The 22698-nt window shown below is 41.8% G+C and overlaps 1 protein-coding gene across 1 annotated transcript; it reads right to left on the reverse strand.

Moving 5' to 3' along the window:
* Window positions 1–1987: 1987 nt before the first annotated feature.
* On the reverse strand, window positions 1988–20387 carry LOC115380954 (oxysterol-binding protein-related protein 3-like). Its single transcript, XM_030082276.1, has 22 exons — window positions 20313–20387; window positions 14115–14220; window positions 13890–14006; window positions 12360–12413; window positions 12166–12279; window positions 10687–10839; window positions 10495–10585; window positions 10187–10290; window positions 9990–10079; window positions 9737–9896; window positions 9464–9588; window positions 9238–9369; window positions 8722–8812; window positions 7087–7322; window positions 6321–6458; window positions 5927–5990; window positions 5415–5493; window positions 5147–5291; window positions 4213–4357; window positions 3919–4045; window positions 3278–3400; window positions 1988–3193 (listed from the first exon to the last, which is right to left on the reverse strand). The coding sequence occupies exons 1-22, from the start codon at window positions 20351–20353 to the stop codon at window positions 3097–3099; spliced, it is 2532 nt and encodes an 843-aa protein (XP_029938136.1). The 5' UTR covers window positions 20354–20387; the 3' UTR covers window positions 1988–3096.
* Between the last annotated feature and the right edge of the window lie 2311 nt (window positions 20388–22698).

The following is a 22698-nucleotide window of genomic DNA, read 5'->3' on the forward strand; positions in this document are numbered from 1 at the left end:
CCTGCGCGTGCGCGCACAGAGACATGAGCAGACTTGTTTCTTTCAATCTGTTTTTTTTACCTTAAAATTAAGATAACAACGAATTTCTTCATTTCTATCTTGTCTGTGTTCATCTCCAGCACTGGAAGAAGGCCAGTGCAAATCATTCCTGCTCCATCTGCAAACCCCACAACCATCACACCTGTCTACACCTGTGCAGGCAGTTTGTGGAATTTACAAGTGTCTAGCTTTTTTCTACTCACAAACTTTTTTTTTTTTTTTTTTTTTTTTTTTGCATATGCACGAGCATTTTCAAACCAAGCGGAAAAATCCTTGACGATTCAGATTTAAGCGTGAAAGAAAAGTGTGTGTGTGTGTGTGTGTGTGTGTGTGAGAGAGAGAGAGAGAGAGAGAGAATGGGTGGGTGTATTGTGGCTTGTCTGCGTTGATAAGCAGTTACTTTGTAAATGTGTGCAGGGAGTTGTCACAGATGTAGAGATACTCTGCTTTGCTGGTGTGAGATGAATACACTCAGGCCACCCACAAATACCAATGATTGCACAGAACAACCTTGCAGCTTTAGTCTAAATATTTGAGGTGTGAGCCATCCATCAAATCAATCAAATCAATTTATTCATTACCTCTCAATTTGTTTAAGTAACATAACTCCAGTATTTTATGTTGAGGAAAGGCAAATGAAATTAAAACTATTGAGACATTCAAATACTGTTTTCTCTATATGTAAAAAAAGGAATAGAAATTTTCGAAATGGCATGAGATCTGAAAGCACCATTACCATAAATTGTGAGTACTGAAGTTGAATCAGTTTGTTTCCGCAGTAGCATGTTGTAATGACAAACATCCTGGCCTTGTCAGGAAACCACTGAGTTCACACCTTGCTGGCTGCATTACCACAAATGAAAAAAACAAAAACACAAAGCAAAACCTGAAACACAACTTCAAAAATTCAAACTTCATAAGGTTTCAACATACATGGATCTTGCTTACTCAAGATTTTTTTTGTTAAATATTCATTACTCTTAAGATTAACATTTGTACATCTCTCACAGCATTGATGACAACTCAGCACTCCGAATGCTGATGACACGACTTTAAAATATAACTGCTTGCTTTCTGAGAAACACCAAGATGTTTTTCCTTCTCTGTCAATCCTCACTCTGCCCGTGAAGATCTCCACGATTTGACCTCATCGAACTTGACTGACCCACTCCAGAAAGCAGAAGCATGTCACGGTGACTGAAGTCCAGGTCCTCTTTTTCCCTCGGTGTTGGAGCAAACCTCAATCTAACCCCTCACGCCAAGCAGTGGAAGTGGATAACATTAAGATAAGATGAAGGTGCTGAAATTTTCACTGAATGACAGGGACAGGTTTGTAAATGAACAGATCAGAGATCAATACAGTCAAACAGTTTAGGGTTAAAACTTCAGAGGGCAGGCTGAGATGGTTTTATCACCCTAATACCTTATAGGTGAAGAAAAAAAACTCACAATAAGAGTCAAATCTCCTTTTTTTTGTTTACCTGCAACTTTTCTCTATTCTCATACCTTTCTTCAAGAAGTTTAAATCAATTCAGAACATGATTGATATGCTTAAATAATACTGAGTTCATGAGGTAGACACGGAGGGAAGAGCCACTGTCCTATTACTAGAAAGACACTCTCTGCCCAGTCTCACGGCATACTGAGAGGGAGATGTGGTGATTGAGAGCTGAGTGTGCCCCCTGCAGGCCAAAATCGTAACTACCGCTTTACATTTCCAATCTTCTGATAATAATACCGTTTCATCCTGAGGAATTATATCAGCATCATGTAACCTTCGCCCATAAATAATAGGTTGCTTCATATTCAGGAGTGTCTCTGACACACAGTACTGGAGTACTGGAGCCAAACTGTGACTCCACAACCACAATGACTGATCAAGTGAAACGTGTGCAAATATACCAAAAAATATTCCTGGGACTTTCTGCAATCTATTCATTATTTTATTCGCTGTCAGGTTGATTTTTGACTTTCTGGTACCCGGTTCAACATACTAATGAATGGGGTTTTTAAAGGCGTAACGGTTGTTATGCATTTGGCTGTTGTGCATTGGTAAAATTTGCTGAAGGGTGACTGGGAGTGACGAATGAAACAAGCAAACAATCCGGCTGTTATTGTGACAATGCATAACATATGATGTGAGACACTGTAACTTGACCATCATTTGTACAGTTTATTGTCCTCTTTCAAAACATTTACCATTATTGCTGTTCCCTTCTGTAACTGTAACCACAGTCTGACGACAGTCATGGCTGAATATAACAAGGCAGCATACAGGAAAAAAAAAAAGAAAAAAGAAAAAAAGGCATCATGTCCACATTTCATCCATCTTATGCAGGGTGCTGGAGCCAAGTCCAGCTTACTGTGGGCGAGGGGAGGACACATCCTGGACAGGTCGCCAGTCAGTCACAGAGACAGAAGACCTAATAAATTTAGGAATACCTACTAACCTCACATGCGTGTTTTCTAACTGTGGGAAAAAACCCACACACTTCCCGGCCAGCATTCAAACCCAGGTCTTCTCGCTGTGTCGTGAGAGCGCTAACCACTGCACCAACCCTCCAAGTTTCATATCACCTGCAATATGTCAGCCACTTGGTAAAATAACTGATATTCTGAAAGGTGATGTTGGATCCACAGATAAATAAGTGATCAAGTTCAGACCTCTTGTAAAAATTCTCTTCTAAAATGAATCCTTGACTCTGGTGTAATATCAGACTGACATCATCCAAACATTATTAGTCTGGGAATAACAGTGTTTTTGCATAACTGCTACAGCAGGTCATTGAATGCAGCACTGCAATAAAAGGCACTTTGATAAATGCTGAGATGCAACAAAAAGTGTGATATGCACTGGGAGTATACGTGGACTCTGCGTCCCAGACAGATACGGGGTGAGCGGTCTATAGAGAGGGGAAGAGACACAAGTTCCTCAGGCTCGCGTCAGTCCGGAAGAAGGAAGCTGAAACTCCATCTGTGGTCATGACATGATAACCAGGTCAAGGACAATCAGACCTTCCAAGTTCAGTTTAATAGATGTTTGGCCATAGCCAGAGGTCACCACAACAATGGGAAGTCGACTTTGCTGAAGCCAGGGTCTCTGCGTGTCTCCCAGTACGTGTTGTTGCTCACCCACGTGTCATCCTTGGATTTCCTGTTCAACAAAACAAAACACTTCTTAAAGTACCGAAACAGCTGTATGGAACCAACATAAATGTCAGATATGACACTTTCATACTTGAAGAAGCGCGGCTGGTGCGTCATGTTGTTGTCCTCCAGGACTTTCCTCCTCTCTCTCTGGAGCTGCTCTATCCTTTGCTTCTGCTCCTCAGCTCCTTCTGTGTTCCCCTCCTCCAGCAGCCTGGAAGAGGTGAAGAGAGGCCGAGTCATTGCTGGGATCACAAGGCTTTTGGAGTGACGAAACCTCTGATGGTAGCTGACCGAATGTGTCAGCAAGTTATTCTGCCTTGCGCCATGTTGTCTGAATCACATGGCAAACAAAATTACATCATATTTGTTACACGACTTAGAAGTACCCACATTCCTCCATACTCTTAATGCTTTTTATTGGCACAATTACAAGTAAAGGGATTGATTTTTTTCAGTCTATATTTTTCTAATGCATGATTTTTTTCATTAGAAGGGCTTATCTTTGACTTTTATTGCTGCATGAAGTATCTGAAAGTCTGATTATACAAGCGAGAAACAACATTGTGATTCTGGCTTCCTGCATATAAGCAAATGTAAATCCAAAGGAATGTGTGTGCAATCCATAATGCCAGAGTGAAATATTAACTAGAAATAAAATTTTTAAAAAATCAATCAATTGACATATGCATCCAGTGAAGTGACACGAAGCGAGAGGAAATGATCGGGCACCTCTGGTCCGGCCTGAAGCGTGTGTCTGTGGGGGGTAGCAGAGGTCTTAAGGTGGAGTCCAGTTCGTTTAACTCCACTGCAAACTGAGTGAATCCATAGTACTGCTCCTGGTCAGCCGGCATGGGGTCTGCACACACACACACACACACACACACACACACACACACACACACACACACACACACACACACACACACACACACACACACAAGGGCAAAGAACCGCTGTAATTTAATGGGGGAAAAAAACAAAAACTCAAAGTTTATAACAGAGTTGAATCCACTGATCGCTCACTTGCTCTCCAGATGCAGGTGGCAGATGGGGGGACTCCTTGAAAGACTGACTCGTGCCATTTCCCAAACATGGTGTGTACCACCTTTCCTTCGGAATCTGTAACTACACCCTCGATCTCATTCACTCCGGAGCTCCACGATTTGGCCTAAAAGATATTAACATAATCCGTCAATGTGTGAGGAAATTAGGAAGCTGGTGAGGTAAAATCAAAGAATTCTTGTAAAACACAGACTACATATTAATTTAGCCATGGAACCTTAAAATGGATTGGAGACATAAAGAAAAGCTGAATGTAAATGTTTGCAATGATATATCTGCCATGTCCAAATTACACCTAAAATTTTAGTTAGACTTTAAATGTTAAAATATACAAATATGAGGCAACTTAGCAAGAATGGAAACAGTTAATTTGGAAAAAGATTTTAAAAAATGAGTCCTAAATACAAAAGTCACTTCAAACAATGACATGTTCTTAATAAAAAAGACTTTTTAGACTGTTTAATGTAATTTAGAGGTACATGATCAGCCTTGACATGAAAAAATTTGTCTGAAAAATTCCAAAGTTTCTGTTCTCGTTTGAAAATCAGTTCTGCCTTTGACCAGCAGGTGGTGCTCTTCGTCTTTATGCTGTTCAGGGTTTAGCCTGTCAGGATTAAACATGGCTGTTTTTAATAGGCAGTGTGGCATAGAGGGAAACTGCAATAATCCTTTAACAGCTGTTAACAGATTGAGAGAGTCTGTTCAAGCGGATGAAGAAGCTAAAACCTGCAGGAGGATTTCCATCCATCCATCATCCATCCATCTTCTATACTCTCTCTACCCGAGTTATAACCAGTGCTTGCTTTGCAGAATCATGTCTCCACAGCACAACCAAATCTCCTGGAGGTCAGCTTCATCTGTTCACAACTACAGATATTTCCATGTGCTTCTTCACCTTGACAAATGTGATTTTGCACTGGCAGGCGTCGTCGTTGGTGTTTTTTATGGCCATCTCTCCGTAGTGTTCGATCCAACGTTGGCCGCTCAGGATGTTGTGGATGCAGGACGTCACTTTGTTCCATTCATAGTGATCCCCGAACCTGGTGGGAAACACAAACACGCACGCACACGCATGTTAACCTACACTGTGCCAAACGAAGAAACACTTTACACCATCATGCACACACAAATATACACCCACACCGAGTAACCAGAGAACCTACCCAGGTAATGTGACATGTGTGGTTCCCATGGGAACAATTTCCATGGATTTCCCCCAGAATTTATTTTTCCACCGAACATCTACAAGAGAGATTATGACAAAGACAACCAGTGAGTTCTTGTGTCAATGAAACAACTTATCTCTGTTTGTATCAGCTGGATTATTCACCAAATCGCTTCTGCAAACAATTGATTTTGTCTTCATGCAGCATTGAGAGAAATGCAAACAGTGCCACTCATGCGTTTGACGACCAACGACTGCTCAGCTGCTTCTGAACAACACATGATTAAAGTATCAGACTGACAAACGCTTCATATAAGATTGATTTCCACGGGTCAACTCGTTCAGTACAGTGTCACAGAGTGATTGCAGGAAACATCTTCCTCATTATTCCTCATAGCGGTTACATGATAACACGAGTTCTCAGAAACAAAGACACGGCAACGCTGACGCATTCTGCCAGACAGCGGGGAAATCCAATGTTTAATAATAAACAGGGTAAGTCGCGCTTACCTTGCCAAAAAGTGAAGTTCCTTGAATCGGCGTGACATGCTGACACAGGTGGGTGATGGCTCACCTGGAAAGTTCCAAAGAAACAAGAAGGTTGCACACAATTAGAAGTTTTCTTACAGTCTTGATAAATTGTCTGTAAAGTAACGCCATCTGAAAAACTACACCTTAGTTTGTGAGCGAGCTTTATTCACTGTCAGCAGGTACGTTTTACAGGTTTATACTATTAGCTTCCAGTCTTTTTTTTTTTTTGAAAAAATGAATGGTACTGAATAGGAAGTGGGTTCAGTTTTCAAAAAAAAAAAAGAAGCAAACTGATACCTTTCTAAAGGTGTTAAGATGCAGTACACACATACTGTACATATTCCATTCAAAATATGAACTGTGTGACCTCTACCTGTTCAGCTATAAACCTGAAGCCCTTATCAGGTCTGTCACATTCGTACGTCTCTCCCAGGACGGGGTTGAAGGGTTTACATCCCGCTCGATGGTAGGTGGACATATAGGCAGATATTGCAAAAGTAGCAACATAAACCTGCGTAAAAAACAACAAAGAAAATGGATCATTTTACAACAGCATTTGGACTAAAAATGAGGTTTGTTCAGCTCCTGTTTTTGCTTTCCAACCATTTTACACCTTAAAAAAAGGAATTACTGACACAAGGAAGGACAATATAGCCACTTAATATTTAATCTAAATGGCAGCCAAATTCACCTAAAGCTCAACTCTGGATAAGATTAGTACACCTGAGGCGATCTGATCTTTCTCAAATCATCTAGATGAACTCACATGCTTAACATGAAGATAAGCCATGTGGTTACCAGGCAACAAGCTCGCGCTCATTTGGCCATCTCATAGTTCTTCCTGTTGAAACGTCTGTCTGTGCTGCAAGGGTATTTTCCCCTACGTGGACTATGGCAAAATGTAAAGAGGATTCACGGTTTAAAATGTCAACAAAATACCTGTGAATTAATTCCAGCTTAATTCCATGATAGATACAAACCATTAGTGGGAGTCAAAAGGCCTTGGCTGTTAACACGCATGTGACATGACTTGAAGATTTTGAAATGTTGCTTTTATGAATTTCAAGCATGTGTGACTAATTTCAGTTGTTTTGATCTGGACGAGCGCACGTTATCATGCACGTGTTCTTTCTGTTTACCATGCGCTGATAAGGATCTTGAGTCTGGTTGGCCATGTCCAGCAGGTCGCTGTACTCCAGCTCCTCACACAGCCGCTGCAGGGCGTTGAGCGGCTCGTTGAGCTGCACCGGCATGGCCACCTTGGACAGGTCCTTCCCGATGTTGTTTCTCAGGATGTTCCACAGGCTCACGCTGCTGGTGGGGCTGGGGGACGGCAGCGTGGAGCGCCGTCGAGTGAGAGTGATCACGCTGCTCACTGGAGGAGGGGAAAAAAAAAAGAAATGTTCTAAATGAGTAGTGACAGAGAGCATCTTTGAGAGCAGTAAAAACGACGTGGTGGCTCTATAAATACACTTATTGAAGAATGATGCAATTAGGTCACGTTATTCAGAACTAATTTGAACAGGTATTTTTTTAAAACTTAAATATCTTTCACTGTTAGTGCGAACTGTTTCTGAGAATTTTAAATAAACGGAGCACTTCAATTATAGAGTTAAAGGCTTTAAGGCTTTTTCATGTTGATATGACAAGTGGAATAATGAGAAATACTTTTTTCCCTTCAATGAACTAGCTGTAATAATGCTCATATATGCTTGTAGTAAAAGTGTCATACTTTCAAGTCTCTGATAGCCAGGATCACTTTTTTGAGACCTTCCATGATGATCTAATTTATCATAATAAGCTTTCAAGTTAACTTTAATTTTTCTGTCATGGCACACAATACTGTATATGAGTTGAAAATTTCTCATATTTTCACTAAACTAAACACTTACTATTGAAAATGCCTACATGAAATCAATTTTAAAGACAACTTCTGATGTAAAATGAAGTGACATGTCCAAAAATCTTTTCCTGTAGCCATTCGAATGCTCTCTCTGAAGGCAGGCTGGATTGGAGTCTCTTGCAGGCCATTTCCCCCCCCCCACAGGCCTTATGTTTGACAGCCTTGGTCTAAATGTTCCTTCTGAGGCTTCTTAAGACAAAAGTGAATGAAAATCCAAAAACTCTGGGGATCCAGTTTTTCAAAGTACTTCAAAAACAAAATATCTGAAAACACTGGTGACCTGCGCCCTTCCTTGAGAGTGGCTCCAGCTCAAACGACTGGAATTAGATAAAGTGGTAAAAGCCTACTAAAGATATAATCTGTAAATCTTTATTCAAACAAACCGACATATTGATATGGACACTTTTGTTTTGCTTTTTCAGATCCAGTCGAGATAAAACAGGCCTCCGTCAGTGAAAGTAAATGATTGGTTCTTTTGTGTCACTCAACTGGAGGCAGCCATTCATGCAGTGAGAACATAAGAACTATTTCAAGCTTTGACTTAATGATGTCGATTCGCAGATGCTTTTACAGAGACGCCGTCATAAAACATAGCGCTGAGTTTGTAAACATGCCTGGAAGTTGGCGTTGGTCACTTTCAACACGTTTTCCGAGCGGGTGAGTAATTTCACTGCTTCAAACATCCATAAATTATAAGACAGCTGGTGAAAAATGCAAACGGGGGCGCCATCAGAGTCGCACGCAGACAATCGCTGCCTGGCTCTTGACAGAATAAGGTTTCTTTTACACCGTCTCTCGTCTTTCTGTACGATCGGGAAGTTTTGTATGATATTTCACACATGGCCACACAACATGTGACTGTAGTCCGTACCAGAGTTGTGCCTCTCGCTGCCTCCCCCGCTGTAGGTATCCATGGAGACGCTGTCACTGACATCGCTGATATAGGAGTCATCGTCGGACACCTGGAGACAGAAAAATCCGTGGCGAAAGGTCAGCGAGCCACCAGAAAATATACAAGAAAAGCACAAAAACACACGTCTGCAAAGAAAACATCACTAAACCCTCGTCTCTACCGCACTGGAGGGTTATAAGCCTTCAGAAGCATTTTCCATCATCCTTCACACACACCTGACAGAACAATGGGCCGCTCTGTAAATCAATACAGCTGCTGCGAGAGCTCCACTGAAATGCATGCAATATGTATGCAGACATGAGCTGCTTTTTAGGTTTGAAGTCTCTTTCACTCTGTTTGATGCGTGTTGCTGCGGAGTGCTGTGAAAACGCTGTTGTCCGGCGTTTTAAACATGCTGCTCACACTGCTCTGCACGCACACACACTCAATGTTAAAGAAACATAAATCGAGACAGAGAAACAAACAATGTCTGACCTCATTTTCAGATGAAGAAGAAGAGAGCAGATATTCCTGAGCATCAAAGAACTCCGATATTGACTCTGGGATTGATGCTTTGCTCTCATTGGAGGTCTGGTGGACCAGGGAATGGGGGCTGCCTGCGCACTCCTGAGAGGAACATGGGAGATGAGTTGAGATCCACTGTGGACAGGAGTGGCACACTGAAGTGAAAACTCGAGTTCAGAGTGACAGTGGCACTCACTGAGGCATAAGCGGTCTTCAGGCCCATAACCTGAGCTGGCTGAGGGGGCTGCAGGTCGATGGCGTGCCTCAGCCTGTCTTTTTCTGCAGCCAGGGAGCTAAAGGCTGATTTCAGTGTGACATGGACTGGAGGGAAGTAAAAAAAAAACACACACACAGAGTCGTCATGGAAACTATTTTATTATAAAGAAGCAAACATGAGAGAAGTTGGTTTTTCTATATCCAGCACATGCGTCTCCCGAGCAACCCAGCAGACGCCCTAGCGGGGACTCACTCTTGTTGGCCAGTTGGCAGAAGTCCTCTTGTAGACGTGAGGCGTCGGTGGGCGAGTCTGGAGATTCGGGACACACCTCCTGCGTGGTGGACTCTGTGGTGGAAAGGTTGGGATTGGAGGCATGTAGTCGAGGGGAGTTGGAGGAGATGCAGCTTGGGACCTGGTGGAAAAACACAGACAGATGAGCTCTAATTTTTTGTTTGATTGTACTCTTTATGAATTGTATCACATGAAAAAGAAGTTAGCTGCGTACCTGTAGTGTAGCCTTGGCTTCTTTGCCGTTATTTTTAGATCGCCACCTCCTTGGTCTCTTCTCTTTTTTCGGAATGTCATAAGTTGACGCCTGCGGAACCAAAACAGGAAAATCTCTTGAATACTTTGTCGACTATTTTATTACATCTACAAAGTTGGGAAATATTACTTTGACATGACTGGAAATCGCTAAATTACTTGTAGTGCACTGATGGCTGGAGCTGAGTATGTGCGGTGGAGAACCTCCATGCTCTTCAGCAGCAAGTTGAGTTCAAGCAGGTGCGATTCGCATTCCTCCAAGTCTGAGAGGAAAGAAAAGATATTTATAATATTATTATTAGAACAATGTTGGTGTGCATGCACAGAGATGACACATATATAACAAAGAATATAAGATTCACTGGAGCAGGGTGCGAAATAAACAGACAAAAAAAAAAACAAGTGACAAAGCACAGCGAGGAAACAAATTGTTTAACAAAGCAGAGAGGAAAAGATAAAACAACAACCTTTGCAGCACTTGTCCATGTCCTCTGAGGAGTGGAGCCAGGAGCTGACCTTCGCCTGGTGAAATGACGTCTGCTTGGTGAGAGTGGCCCTCTGATTGAGGCAAAAAGACAAATGAGAAAGGGCGACACAGACATCATGTCATCCAACACACTCCTACAACAAATGCATTTCAGAGCACTCGGGCAGCTTACCTTTCGCAGAGAGTCGTTAAGGGAGGGAGAGGACGAGGCGTGGGGGTGGAAAAGGTGCCTCTCGTGGGGATACATAGCAATTTCGTTCTGCCGAAACACACGGTGATGACGCAGTTTTGACACCCACTCTTCAAAGAGCTCCGGAGACTTCACCTGGGTGCCATAAAGTTAAATTAGGAGCCGCAACTTGGAGAATGCTACCATGATTGTGTTAAAACAGGCCAAAGAAATGAAGACGGTGTGATCTTTGGTTATGTGCGCACATTTCAGACGCCGCTGAACTATGCAATAGTACAGAATGCAAAATTCCACAATGTTTATGTGCTTTTTAGACTTGTCTAAGGCTTGTCTAAAGCTTTTGACTGTACAGACCATGGTAAATTGTTTTTAAAGCTGCGAGAGCGTGGAGTTCCCCCATATTTAATACAGATTTTGGTATTTTGGTATGCACATCAAAAAATGCAGGTCCAGTGGGGCGATAGTGTGTCTGCACCTTTCCAAGTCACAAATGGGGTTCGACAAGGTGGAATTCTATCCTGCCTTGCTCAACTTGTATTTGGATGACTTATCTAAGAGATTAAAAGAGTGTAAAACTGGATGTATGGTGGGAGAAAGCCTTATTAACCATCTGCTATATGCTGATGATATAGTGGTGCTATCTCCCTACAGCGCTGGTCTGCAACAGTTACTAAGAGTATGCTCATGGGATGGGGAGCAGTACAATTTGAAGTTTAACTCAAAAAAGAGCGTTGTCATGATTGCGAAAACAAAAGAAGACCAGAAACAAAAGTTTCCTGTATTTTACCTGAAAGATAAAGTACTCAGTGTTATAGACAAAGTAAATTACCTGGGTCACATAATCGGGGATGACTTCAGTGATGACGATGATGTGCAGCGTCAGTGTTGCAAATTATACGCACAGGCCAACATGTTCGCACGTAAATTTTATATGTGTACAGAGGATGTTAAAGTATCTCTATTTAAATCATACTGCACTCCACTCTACACTGCCCACCTGTGGTGTAGGTATAGCAAGACCAAGCTGAAAAAGCTCCAAGTGGCGTATAATGATTCCTTCAGAATCTTGTTGAGACTCCCCAGGTGGACCAGTGCAAGTCAAATGCTTGTTAGTCGAAATGTATCCGCCATGCATGCAGTGCTTAGAAATTTTATGTAAAAATTTATGGGTCAGCTAAAAGAGTCACAAAATGGAATAATTTTGTCTTTAATTGAGCCTATTAAGAGTAGTATAAGATATACATCCATCTTTTGGAAACATTTGATTCAGTGTTTGTGTGTAGTATGTCTGAAATAAAGTTCATATATATATATATATATATATATATATATATATATATATATATATATATATATATATATATATATATATATAAATAGACACACACACACACACACACACACACACACACACACACACACACACATATATATATACATATATGTAGAGCGTAAAGTTACCTTAAGGTGGTAGATGTTGTCCTCGGTGTCTAGGTCGATACACATGGCTTTCTTCTTAATTGACATAACGGAGAGGCCGACGTCGATGCAGCCGTGAATCTTTCCCTTTTTCAACTGCACAATAAAACAGTTTATTTTCAGTAAAAATGCGTTTTTTGTGGGTGTGTAAATGGACATCAGGAGGTTATACGTACATCTGAGTCACGCTTTGCATATCTTAGGATGCCTTTCTCCAGCACAAAGAATCTCTAAGGGGAAAGAAGTAGGTCAATGTTAATTGACAGGACTGGCAGGGTTACTTCACCACTTATTATATAAAGAGTTAAACAACAAAGGATTTTTTTTCTTTTACCAATTATAGATCTCCCTTTTAAGCTGACATTCAGATTTTACAACGCTAGCAGTGCATAATTATCTTGAGTAGACGTAACCAGTTTTACAGCAAACAGAATCTACTGAAAGGGTGCTCTGAACTTATGAACGTCTTAGCAGGTAAAACAAGGACAATTGAAGTGGCAGCTCCATCATGTTGCAAGTCAGAAGTTTCCAGGTAAATATGAGCACACTTACAGAAATGAGAGGGGGAGGAAGGTGAGTCAGTATTACTGTATAATCAGCTGGGAGTAAAAAGAATGGAAAGAAGGAAATACAAAGAACTGTAACAGTGAAGAGGAGGAAATGTGGAAATAGCACGAGATATTAAAAGATGATAGGTCAGAACCTTACGGAGGACTAAAAGTCATGTTGGTTTAAATTTGGGAAAAACAGGAAACTGTACAGATGAGTACAATCTGTCTGCTGAGAAATCCCAGGATGACTACGACTACAGAACTGAGGTGCTGATTCTTCCGGTACATTGTCTACTACGCTTTCTAACAAAACTAGTTAGGCCACATTTACACTGCCAGAGTAATCTGACCCAATTCTGATTTTTTTTGCTCTTATATGGCACAGATTGGATATGATTTTTAGACAGTGAAAGCAGGAAAAATACACACGCATTAAGATATTTCGAGATGGGATAAAAGCCTCATTCGTATGTGGAAATAAGTGATGTGATATGTACAGGATAAGTGCCGATGCGACTGCCATGTAACCATGCTGATCAAATTTTCTTAACACAGAGTCTCTAACGTCATCAGATCTAGCTTACTTTGTCACATAAATAGTGAATATGGTGTAAATAAAAGAGAAGCATGGAGGCAACTGACAAGAGGAAAACCCAGTGGAGGTCTCACACTGCAAGCTAAGACAATTTCCAACAGGAAATCTCAGCGATTCATTCATAGCACGCCCTGGCAACGCTACCGCATGCATAAGATGTAATTATGGCCCTGTCCCTCCTTCTCCGCCTAAAATCCCTGGCAATGTTTGTCAAACCTCTCAGGCACCGCTGCATCAGTATCAAACTTTTCTCATCATCCATTGTTTTGGTTTCGCAGTTAGCACCTGGTTCAGAAGTAACCTGGAGCTTGGTAAACACTACACGTACGCATGCACAATGTTTCTGACGTCGTAGGCAGGCGTGATCACCAGAATCAGATATGAGTCACTGATGAAATACATGTAACCGCACGTCTAAAAGAAAAAAATCGGATTTGAACAGTAAATCCAACTTGAGCATTGTAGAAGTAGCCTGAAGGTATGAAGAGAAGCAACTTTCAATAAAAACCACCAGCAGCAAGGTGGTAACTGTGATGCTTCTTTCCTTTTGACGCCCTCACCTTATGCCATCCCTTCATGGGCCACTTCCTCCTCTTGAGCAGGAAGCCCTGCTGTCTGTCAGGCTCCTGCATGCTGGCAGGAGCCCCTCTGAGCCCCTCCACAATCTCCCAGCTGTCCTGAGGGGAGACACGGGAGCAGTGCAGCGTGAGACAAGCCAACTTCCTGATGTGCGTACGAGCATCAGACCTACTGTCGCCGGAGAGAGACGTGCCGCGCATACACACCTGGTTGCTGTCATGTTTGGAGGAGCCGCTGCTGTCGCTGTGAGTGGGCGACGGCGATGTCATCTTCCCGCGACTCGAAAGCTTTCGGCCCACCGTTGTCTCGTTTCTGTGGAAACCGCGGCAACAGATATCAGAGCAGCGCCGCTAGGAGCATCACTTTGACCTTTGAAGGCCACGCCAACACTCAGCACTGCGGAGAAAGGTCAAAAGCAAAAAGATTCAGACACGACACACCGGCATGCAGGTCTGACAGATAAACACAGAGGAAGGATCTCTTACTCATCCTGTCTAAATAAAGACTAAAGTAACAACTTTTTTGGAGGGAAATGACACATACATTTCCAAAAAAACAATCATTCAAATATGAGTAGATTCTGTGCCTTTTGCAAAAGGCACAGACTGGATTTCTGCACCCATTATTCACTCCCACAACATTAGAGTCACAAGACGCTGGAGCTAATTCCAGCTCACATCAGGCGAGAGGCCAAAAATCAACACTGCACAGGGAGAATGTGCAAACTTGTCACTACAAAGACCTGAAGCCAAACAGAAAATTAAAACTACATCTGGATTCCTAGATAACAAGTCATGTGTTTTGGCCCTACTATACAAGATGAGCTGCAAAAGGTCTTTTTCAGTCATACAGTCATACACCTGCCACCCTTATGAAACTCCCAACAATCTATTAAAAAGAGGCTATAATGATAAGGTTAGAAATTACCACAACTCTGCAGTTCAGCAGTGCCAGGTATCTGTAGTCACATGCTTCTTTTACCATCTGGTCATGTGCTTTCAAAACTGTTTCTTGCTTGTTTTTTTTTCCAAACTTAAGAAAATAAACACAGTTGTTAATCCATTAGAATGAAAACTGGTTTCTTGCTCCTACATCTCTGGTTGTTTTTGGCAGATTGAACTCCTGTTTCCATATCAGTTTAAATCTTTCCCAAACATGTTGCTTATCAATCGCTATCCCTTATTTTGCTTACCCTGTTTAAGAATTTTTGGCTTAATCCTTGACTGTTAATTCGAATTTAATGCGATTGTTTCAGTAAAGTGGGGAGACTACACATTCACTATGGAGTAATAATCACTCCTCTCCTTGGTAGAAAAGACATGCTCCAACTTGGCTGTGTTTATCTGTGCTTTTCATACCACTCCCTTTCTACATTACAAATCTGTGTGCCCTACATGCAAGGGGCACATTGCTGCCTGGCGGATGAGTTCAGTGAGGGAATGCCTCTGGGCTTTGTCTGTACTTCCATGCATGCACATTTGTGTAAACCTTTGGATTTTAAGCATGCTGCTATCTCCATCCTCTGCAAGCCCTCTGGTGGTTTAAGCTAGTGTGTGTGTGTGTGCATATTCTGTAGTTCCCCAAAGCCTTGCTTGCAGTCAGCACCATGCTCAGGACGTGAGTCATCAACAGGAAAGAATGTGCTGCTCCGTGCCCCGATACCCCCGACACACCATAACACAAGGCTAGCCACAGTCAACAGCGGGCTAAAAGCAGACTGAAACACATGGACGGCCCACTTACTTCACAGCTCTGGAGCACAGGCTAAAAGGACAGACAACATGTTTGAGTAGGCCTTGTATGATAAACTCAGGAGGCTTGATTTAGCTCATCAAGCTGTTATGTTTGTACTTTTCAGGCTGTGACATGCCGCAGGGAAGCGTCGTGCACAGGAATGAAAGCAGGAATCTACTCCACATAACTTCACCACAATACAGCTGTTAACATACTAGCAATAAGCCACGACTTGAAACAACAAATATCACATGAGACTATAACATGTCCTGTATTGGCCTGCAGTGTGGATGCTCACAGACTTGGTGGGGAAATTCGTGATTCAGCCAAATTCTTTCAATAGATACATCGTAGGAGATGTTTCAGAGGAGAGGGGAGAAAGAAGCATCGTTTAACAGACAAAAAAAAAAAAAAAAACGGTTTTTGCACACTTCCTCTGAAAACCTCAAAAACTGCCTCGGCATCAGTGCAGGGATTTTCACTACCTCCCAACACACGGTGCATATCTTTGACACCTACCAAAGGACTTTCTGTTTTACATAAACTGTAAATTACGTGTGGAAAAAAGTACCTGAACATCACACTGTGTGCCCTACTTACCCAGACTGAGCGAACACTGGAGGATTGTACACCGCTGAGCCCTCTTGCACTGTAAGACTAGAAGTGCTGGGGTTTTGTCTTCACTCTTATGTAATGTGAGTGAATCATTAATAGCACAACACCTTGTAAATGATCTGTTAAGATGGAAAGGGGTCATTCTCGTGGCAATGCTGAATGCTACATTGACTCTCAAGGCCACAACAGGGTCAAAATATATGAGATCAGCTGATGAGAAGGCAAACAACACAGGAGGCATTCAGAGATAAAAATCATTTTATCTGGTAATGTTCGACCAGAAAGTGACATGAAGGAACATGAATGCAGAGTGAAGTGACAGCTATCCCATTCACAGTTCATTGACACTAAAATAGCAACAACACTTCTCTCTTGAAGTGATGTCTTTGTGCATGTCTGGACTCAGCCTAAAACTGCACTGCATTAAGTCCAATTTCAAAGTACAAGGATTCAAATGATATATCAATAACAACAACATTTTTCTTTGTCCCCATGCTTCACAGAACAATCAGGGACAATCAGAGCCACAAGAAATCCAACTGTGTTCACTAAAACATCTGTCAGAAGCTCTTTTATGCGAAGGTTTGTCAAAGAACGCAAATAATTTAACAAATCTGGTTTAAGGAGAGCAGATACACTGATTGTTCAGAAAGCAGTACTGTTCTTCAGTTTCAGGCTGAAGCCTGGAGGAATTGTCAGTCTGGACTTTCCAGTCCTGGCGTGACACACACACACACACAGACGTTGACTTCGCAGCAATTCCATCTGCTTTCTGCCACACATTCTTGCAATAAGCGTTCAGATATAAACCCTTGTAGTGCTCATAGCTGTATATCCTCTCCATTACTGGCTGACTGGAACGGCAAAAAGGTCCGTATAGATGTCCACATCTGCGACTTTACCTCTCAATCTTCTGAGAAAGCTTCTTTACAGAATTACTGCGTTAAATCTATACATGATCCTTTGATGATAATGATGACATAAGACGCTTTAAACAGAGCCACATTTGGTAGCATTCCTTTCATTTCACATTGCATTGCTCAAATTTGATGGCAAAAATAGAGTGTAGACGTGTGGCACAGTGGCACCATATGTTTTTTTAATTTGCTTGGTAGCAGAAGCACTTATCTCAGTTGACCTCTGACCTCAAGTCTGTCTGAGCGCGTCGCTGACAGCACTGACTTGTTTAAAGTTATTTTTAACGACACATTTCTATCTGAAAGAAAGCCAGCGCCCGTGTGTTTCCGAGCGCACCCAGAGAAAAACTAAATGTGAGTATCTGCGAGTGATCAAACAGATGAAAAGCAGCCCCAATCTGCCACTCAGGACTCAGCTATTTTCATTCAAACAGAGACAGAAACAGAATGAGCCTGAAAACTAGCGTGCCCTCACAATCCTGACCGATGTATTTTTAAAACACAGCATCACAAAAGATGTCTTTATGTCTCCTTCCTGCTGAGACAAGGGACACTTTGTGTTGCTGCTCAATCACTAGTTGCTATGGATACAAAGGATTCACTGGCTTTGTTCTTAATGAAAAATATGACAGGATAAAACTTTTTATAGACTATCTACGGACTATTTATAGAACATCTACCACCAAATACATGGTTCCACATGAGTCAGTGCTGACCAGCTGACTTGAATGGAAGTAGGGCAAAACATCCGCAAACATATAACCAGACGGGCTATTCTCAGGGTGACCACTTGCTTTATTAGTAAAGCAGGAGTGCTCTGTATTTACCAGGTTTAAAGTGGGTGTTGTGTAAAGGAAAAGGTGACACAGAGATAACCCTGTGAGTCATGCCGCCGGCCACGCTGGATGTTTATGCCCCAAAAATGTTGCAGCAGTGAAACAACATTTTAGCTGGACGGCAATGAGCTGATTGAGAGACTTAAAATCATCATAATCCTTCTTTGGCATGAGATGAGAGCTGGGAAAGCAGCCTGGAACAGCGCCACCTGGAGTAGGAAATTAATCTCAAGGGCACTTCCACAGGGAGAAAGCAGGCCAACAAATGTTACAAGCTACAGATTGCTGTTGGACCATCATTTGTTATTAATACTGTCTTTTGTAATGAAGACTGATTTTTGTTAACAAATGTGTTGACTTCTCTCCTCGAACATTGGACACATCAAATTTAAAGACATCAAATTCACAGTTTCATCACCGAACTTAATACTTGATACTGGCACTGAGGGAAAGGCAGGTTTCAACCTGCAAGTTTAAAGCCCATCACAAGTAAAGAGTGTTAGAAGTGGAAAATCACAAAGGCACATATGCATAACTCAGAGGTTCAACAAGTCATGTCATTAGCCTGCGTGAGGAAGGTGGGGCTAACAGGGGAGGACAAATGCAAACACAGAAAGAACATGCAAACTTCACAAACACATACAGAACAAGAGAGTTCGGGGAAGGCGAGAGTGTAATACCACAAAAGAGAAAGACCCCATCATAGAAAGAGATTCAAGTAAAGTATGTGAAATTTAAGTAATAGCTGTTTTGTGCACTGGAAGACAGAAATGAGTCAGTGTAGTCCAAAGTTTGCTTTTTAGTCCAGTTTTTAAATTGCTATGACCTCTGTTGTTTTATTATTCAGTTTTTCATCTCTCTTGTTGTACTAAGGAGACTCGGTGCTGGGTTCAGAAGACTGGATGGCCTGGTTCTAGCTTGCTAAGCTTGCTAAGCTTAGTTTACATACACACAACACGACACAGGCATCAATGGAATGGCGTCATGACTACTGTTTTAATTAAATGGATGTTACATCCTGTCATTTCAACTCTGCCTATGCCACTAAGATCTCCACCGTTCCTGTCTGTAAAGTGAAAGCACTCACATTTACATATCTTACACTGAATTCTAATTAACTTAGATGTCAAAAAAAGTTGTAGGCCTTGCGTGCTGGATCATCAGTGTGCACCCACATTCTCCCTCTGAACTGCACCCTGACAGTTACGTCATCGCCATTCATGCATAAAATTATCTTGTCTAGACTCTGAGATCCATTGGTCAAGTATTGGCTTTCAGTATCATAGAAAAAAGGTAAAGTAGCACAAAAAAATAAGTGTGAAGTAAATGGTGTCTAACGCCCCGACAAATACTTTACTTTGAATAAACTTTTCCACAAAGTACCATCAAAAGCTCCCCACTGAATATTTTTAAAATCATAAATCAAGAAAATGTAGGTATAATAACCCGTATTTATTATCTATTTATTCACCAGATCGATCTCGAGTCCGGATGGGAGCCTGTGAAGTTTGCATGTTCTTTAAATGTGTGTGTGGGTTATCTTCAAATATTTCCTCCCGCAGTCCTAAAACATGTATTTGAGGTCAATAGGTGACTGGCAACCTGTCCTGGATGTACACTTGAATCAGTACCCATGAATTGGTAAAGGCAGTTCAGAAGATAGATGGCAGTTTCTCATGCTGATATCACATTTTGAATTAAATTAACATAGGGGTATGAATAGATACAGTACATATACTGTATGTCAACAGACTATCCCATGCACTGTAGTTGAAAAACACGCCGGTTATTGTAAATACTGTAATAATATAAACACAAAGCAACACCAGATAGGCAACATTACATTGTTCACGTAATTAAAGCAGTTGATCGACGTAAGATAAATTATATATTGAGGACAAACTCCACAGAGGAGTGTCCACAGGTGTCCCGTCTACCTCCACAGCAATGCCAGCACGGCTATTCAAACTTGTGAGCGGAGACAAAATGTCCAGAATATACCATGTGGCGCTGAACTCTGCGCTCACACAGCCACGAATTACAGACACATAAACACCTGTTTATCACTAAAGTGAAGCTCGGCAGAAGAGCTGTGTCGTGTCAGAAGTAGTCCATTAATAATTCTATCGAACGAGACGATGCGTTAGATCGTCACAACGGTCCGCGAGACACAGACACGAGCGCTGTCAACTCTTCCGTTTCATTCAGAAAACAACACATTCGCGAGGAGATAATCTCACAGGATTCAGATTAAAAAAAAAAAAAAATAGAAGAAGAAAACAAAAACAAAAGAAATGCTTACGGTTGAGTGGAGACAGCTACCGCATCCCGAGGCGAGGGCATTGGACACACAATACCTGTCTGTGTGAACTGCCGCTCCTCGCTTCAGCGCGCGGAGGGGGCGGGGCCAGTGCGGTAGGCAGGAGTGAGTGACGTCATCTGAGCCAATCATAGCGGCGTACATAGGAAAAAGGGGCGGGGCTTGAGGCGAGGGCAAACACGTTTCTGAACAGGCCATTGAGTGACGTGGACAGGAATGTGGAAGAGAGGAAAAAAATATATATCAAGGTGAGAGTCTGACGTGAGGACGGCAGGTAGAAGTCACACGAACAGAAACCTCTGACCTAATATCCATTCTCTCAACCACACGACCTTTTCTTTGCATTGGCGTGACGTATATTAGGCTGTAACAACAATCACACCTCAACTTCAGACTGACCGATTCCGTTTTTTTTTTTCCCCCTGAAGAGATTCTTCTTGATTTTAAAGCGAGACATCAAAAGTAAATGTGTGTCATTTCTCCAAATTCCAACCACAACATTTGCTTTTGTGGACTAAACAGGAACAATAAGGCCTCTTGACAGGTCAGGTTTTACATAAAGTTTTGCTTTATTTACACAAAACCCTCTGGTGATTTCATCAGATTTCTTTAGGTGGTCCACTTTTAAGCCATCTGGGCACTTCTGGAAAGCTATAGCTGGATTTAGCTATTTTGCCATTCATCATATCTGTGTTTTTTCCTATACCTGACATTAAGGTAATCCAGCATCGTTGGCAGTAAAAGCATACTATGAGCAAATCCTCCATTTGAAGCAGGTGACATATATTTTAACTGACTAGTTGTAAATATGTTATTTAAGTGTGTCACTTCAAGTTCCAAGACAAGCGGAAAAACAAATGCCAGAGAGCCAGAGAGAGGTAGAAGAGCCACATGCAGCTTAAAAACCACAGGCCATATTTACAGTATGCTTAGATAAATCCAACTGCGTCCAGTAAAATAAAGAGAGTCAAATGCATCTTAAGACTGGGAGCACTTCACTAACAGATTGCTTTCGAGTTATCGTCAGACGTTTCGCTTGCAAAAGATTGCTTTCTTGATGACTACTAACTGTTCACCCAAATGATGAGTAAGTGAGAGGACTTGTGTGGTTGCACCCAGATGGAATGAGTGAGCAGAGGAACAAATGAGCATGTGTTCATACGTCTCTCCTTATGATGTCCATATATTGCACTCCCCTTGCCTTTTCTCTCTAAAACCATCCTACGTATAGGTTTCGCCTCCATCGTCCTTGCTGCTCTCTTCCACCACCTTCATAATGTGGATTTGTTTACCCAACAAAGCAAATTCCCTCCTTTGCATGGGCATGAAGCAGTCACTTCCTGGCAGGGTTTATTTCTATGGCAACAGCGGGAAGGGAAAACATAAGAAGGGGGGAAGAATGCCTTTGCACAGAAGAGTCAGAGCTGGGTGTGTCCAGTTATTTAGAAGCAACTAAAAGTAATGGCGGTGTTTGGCGCTGAAAGGAATGTTGGTCTACTCGGTCAGGAGTGAATATGAGAGTGTGAAAATGCTGATTGTAGACATTTAGTGGAGAGACTGTGAAAATAGAGCTGAAGGAAAGAATAGGCTTTCATGTGTGCCTGTATCATTGCTTTTAGGTCAAACCTGAGTGGAGTCTGTGTACAAAGCAGAACACAACTGTGACACAAGAGAACACACCCGAGCAAATAATACAGGAGGCACTTTGAACTACGCCTGTCTATACACAAAGGTGCAATCAGCTTGCAAAGAAAATGCAGCAGAAAAAAATAGTGATGACTGCTTTCGAATAATGTCTATCATTATGGAAGTTTTACGTCTTCATTAGAGAGCTGAGGGAGAAACAGCGAAACAAGCTTCACTTGTACAATGTGATACAAGTTGAAACATGAAGCTTCTGTGTATGCAAGTAAAATTATTTATAATCCTCATCAGCTTTCTGAACCACTCAGGGATAGACACACAGAAGTTGTGCCAGCAGAGTGTGTATGACAGTGTCATCTGTAGGTTAGCCGTGGTTATTGCACACTGAGGAGCTGGTGGCCAAGGAGGAGCTGAAATGCTGGCTGGACCTCAGTGTTGTATATGCCACAAATGTTTCATTGTAATGTCAACCTTTTGCAACACAAACTTTATTTTTGAAGAATTCAAATACCTACTGACTGTTTTTTGTTCATTCTTGTCTAAACTCTACTAAAAATGCTGAGATATTGCTGGACCTCACATGGGCAAAAACCATGTAATCTTTGCAGAGAGGCTGACTAGACCCCGAATCCACCCATGGATAGACTAACTACTTTGATCTTAGTTTGACAGTATACATATTGTGACTGTTTTCATTTAAAGCACTTTCCTAAACACTGTTTTT

This window comes from Salarias fasciatus, chromosome 22, assembly GCF_902148845.1.
Source record: "Salarias fasciatus chromosome 22, fSalaFa1.1, whole genome shotgun sequence".
In the NCBI taxonomy this organism is placed as follows: domain Eukaryota; kingdom Metazoa; phylum Chordata; class Actinopteri; order Blenniiformes; family Blenniidae; genus Salarias; species Salarias fasciatus.

Bases quoted from the DNA above. Each gene is read 5' to 3' on its own strand.
- LOC115380954 (XM_030082276.1), bottom strand. From the start codon at position 20,353: ATGCCCTCGCCTCGGGATGCGGTAGCTGTCTCCACTCAACC. The intron at 10,080-10,186 runs GTAATTTAGCGA...TTGGTTCCGCAG, and splicing joins CAGCCATCAGTGCACTACAA to GCGTCAACTTATGACATTCC. The intron at 6,459-7,086 runs GTAAACAGAAAG...TTTTTTACGCAG, and splicing joins AAGATCCTTATCAGCGCATG to GTTTATGTTGCTACTTTTGC.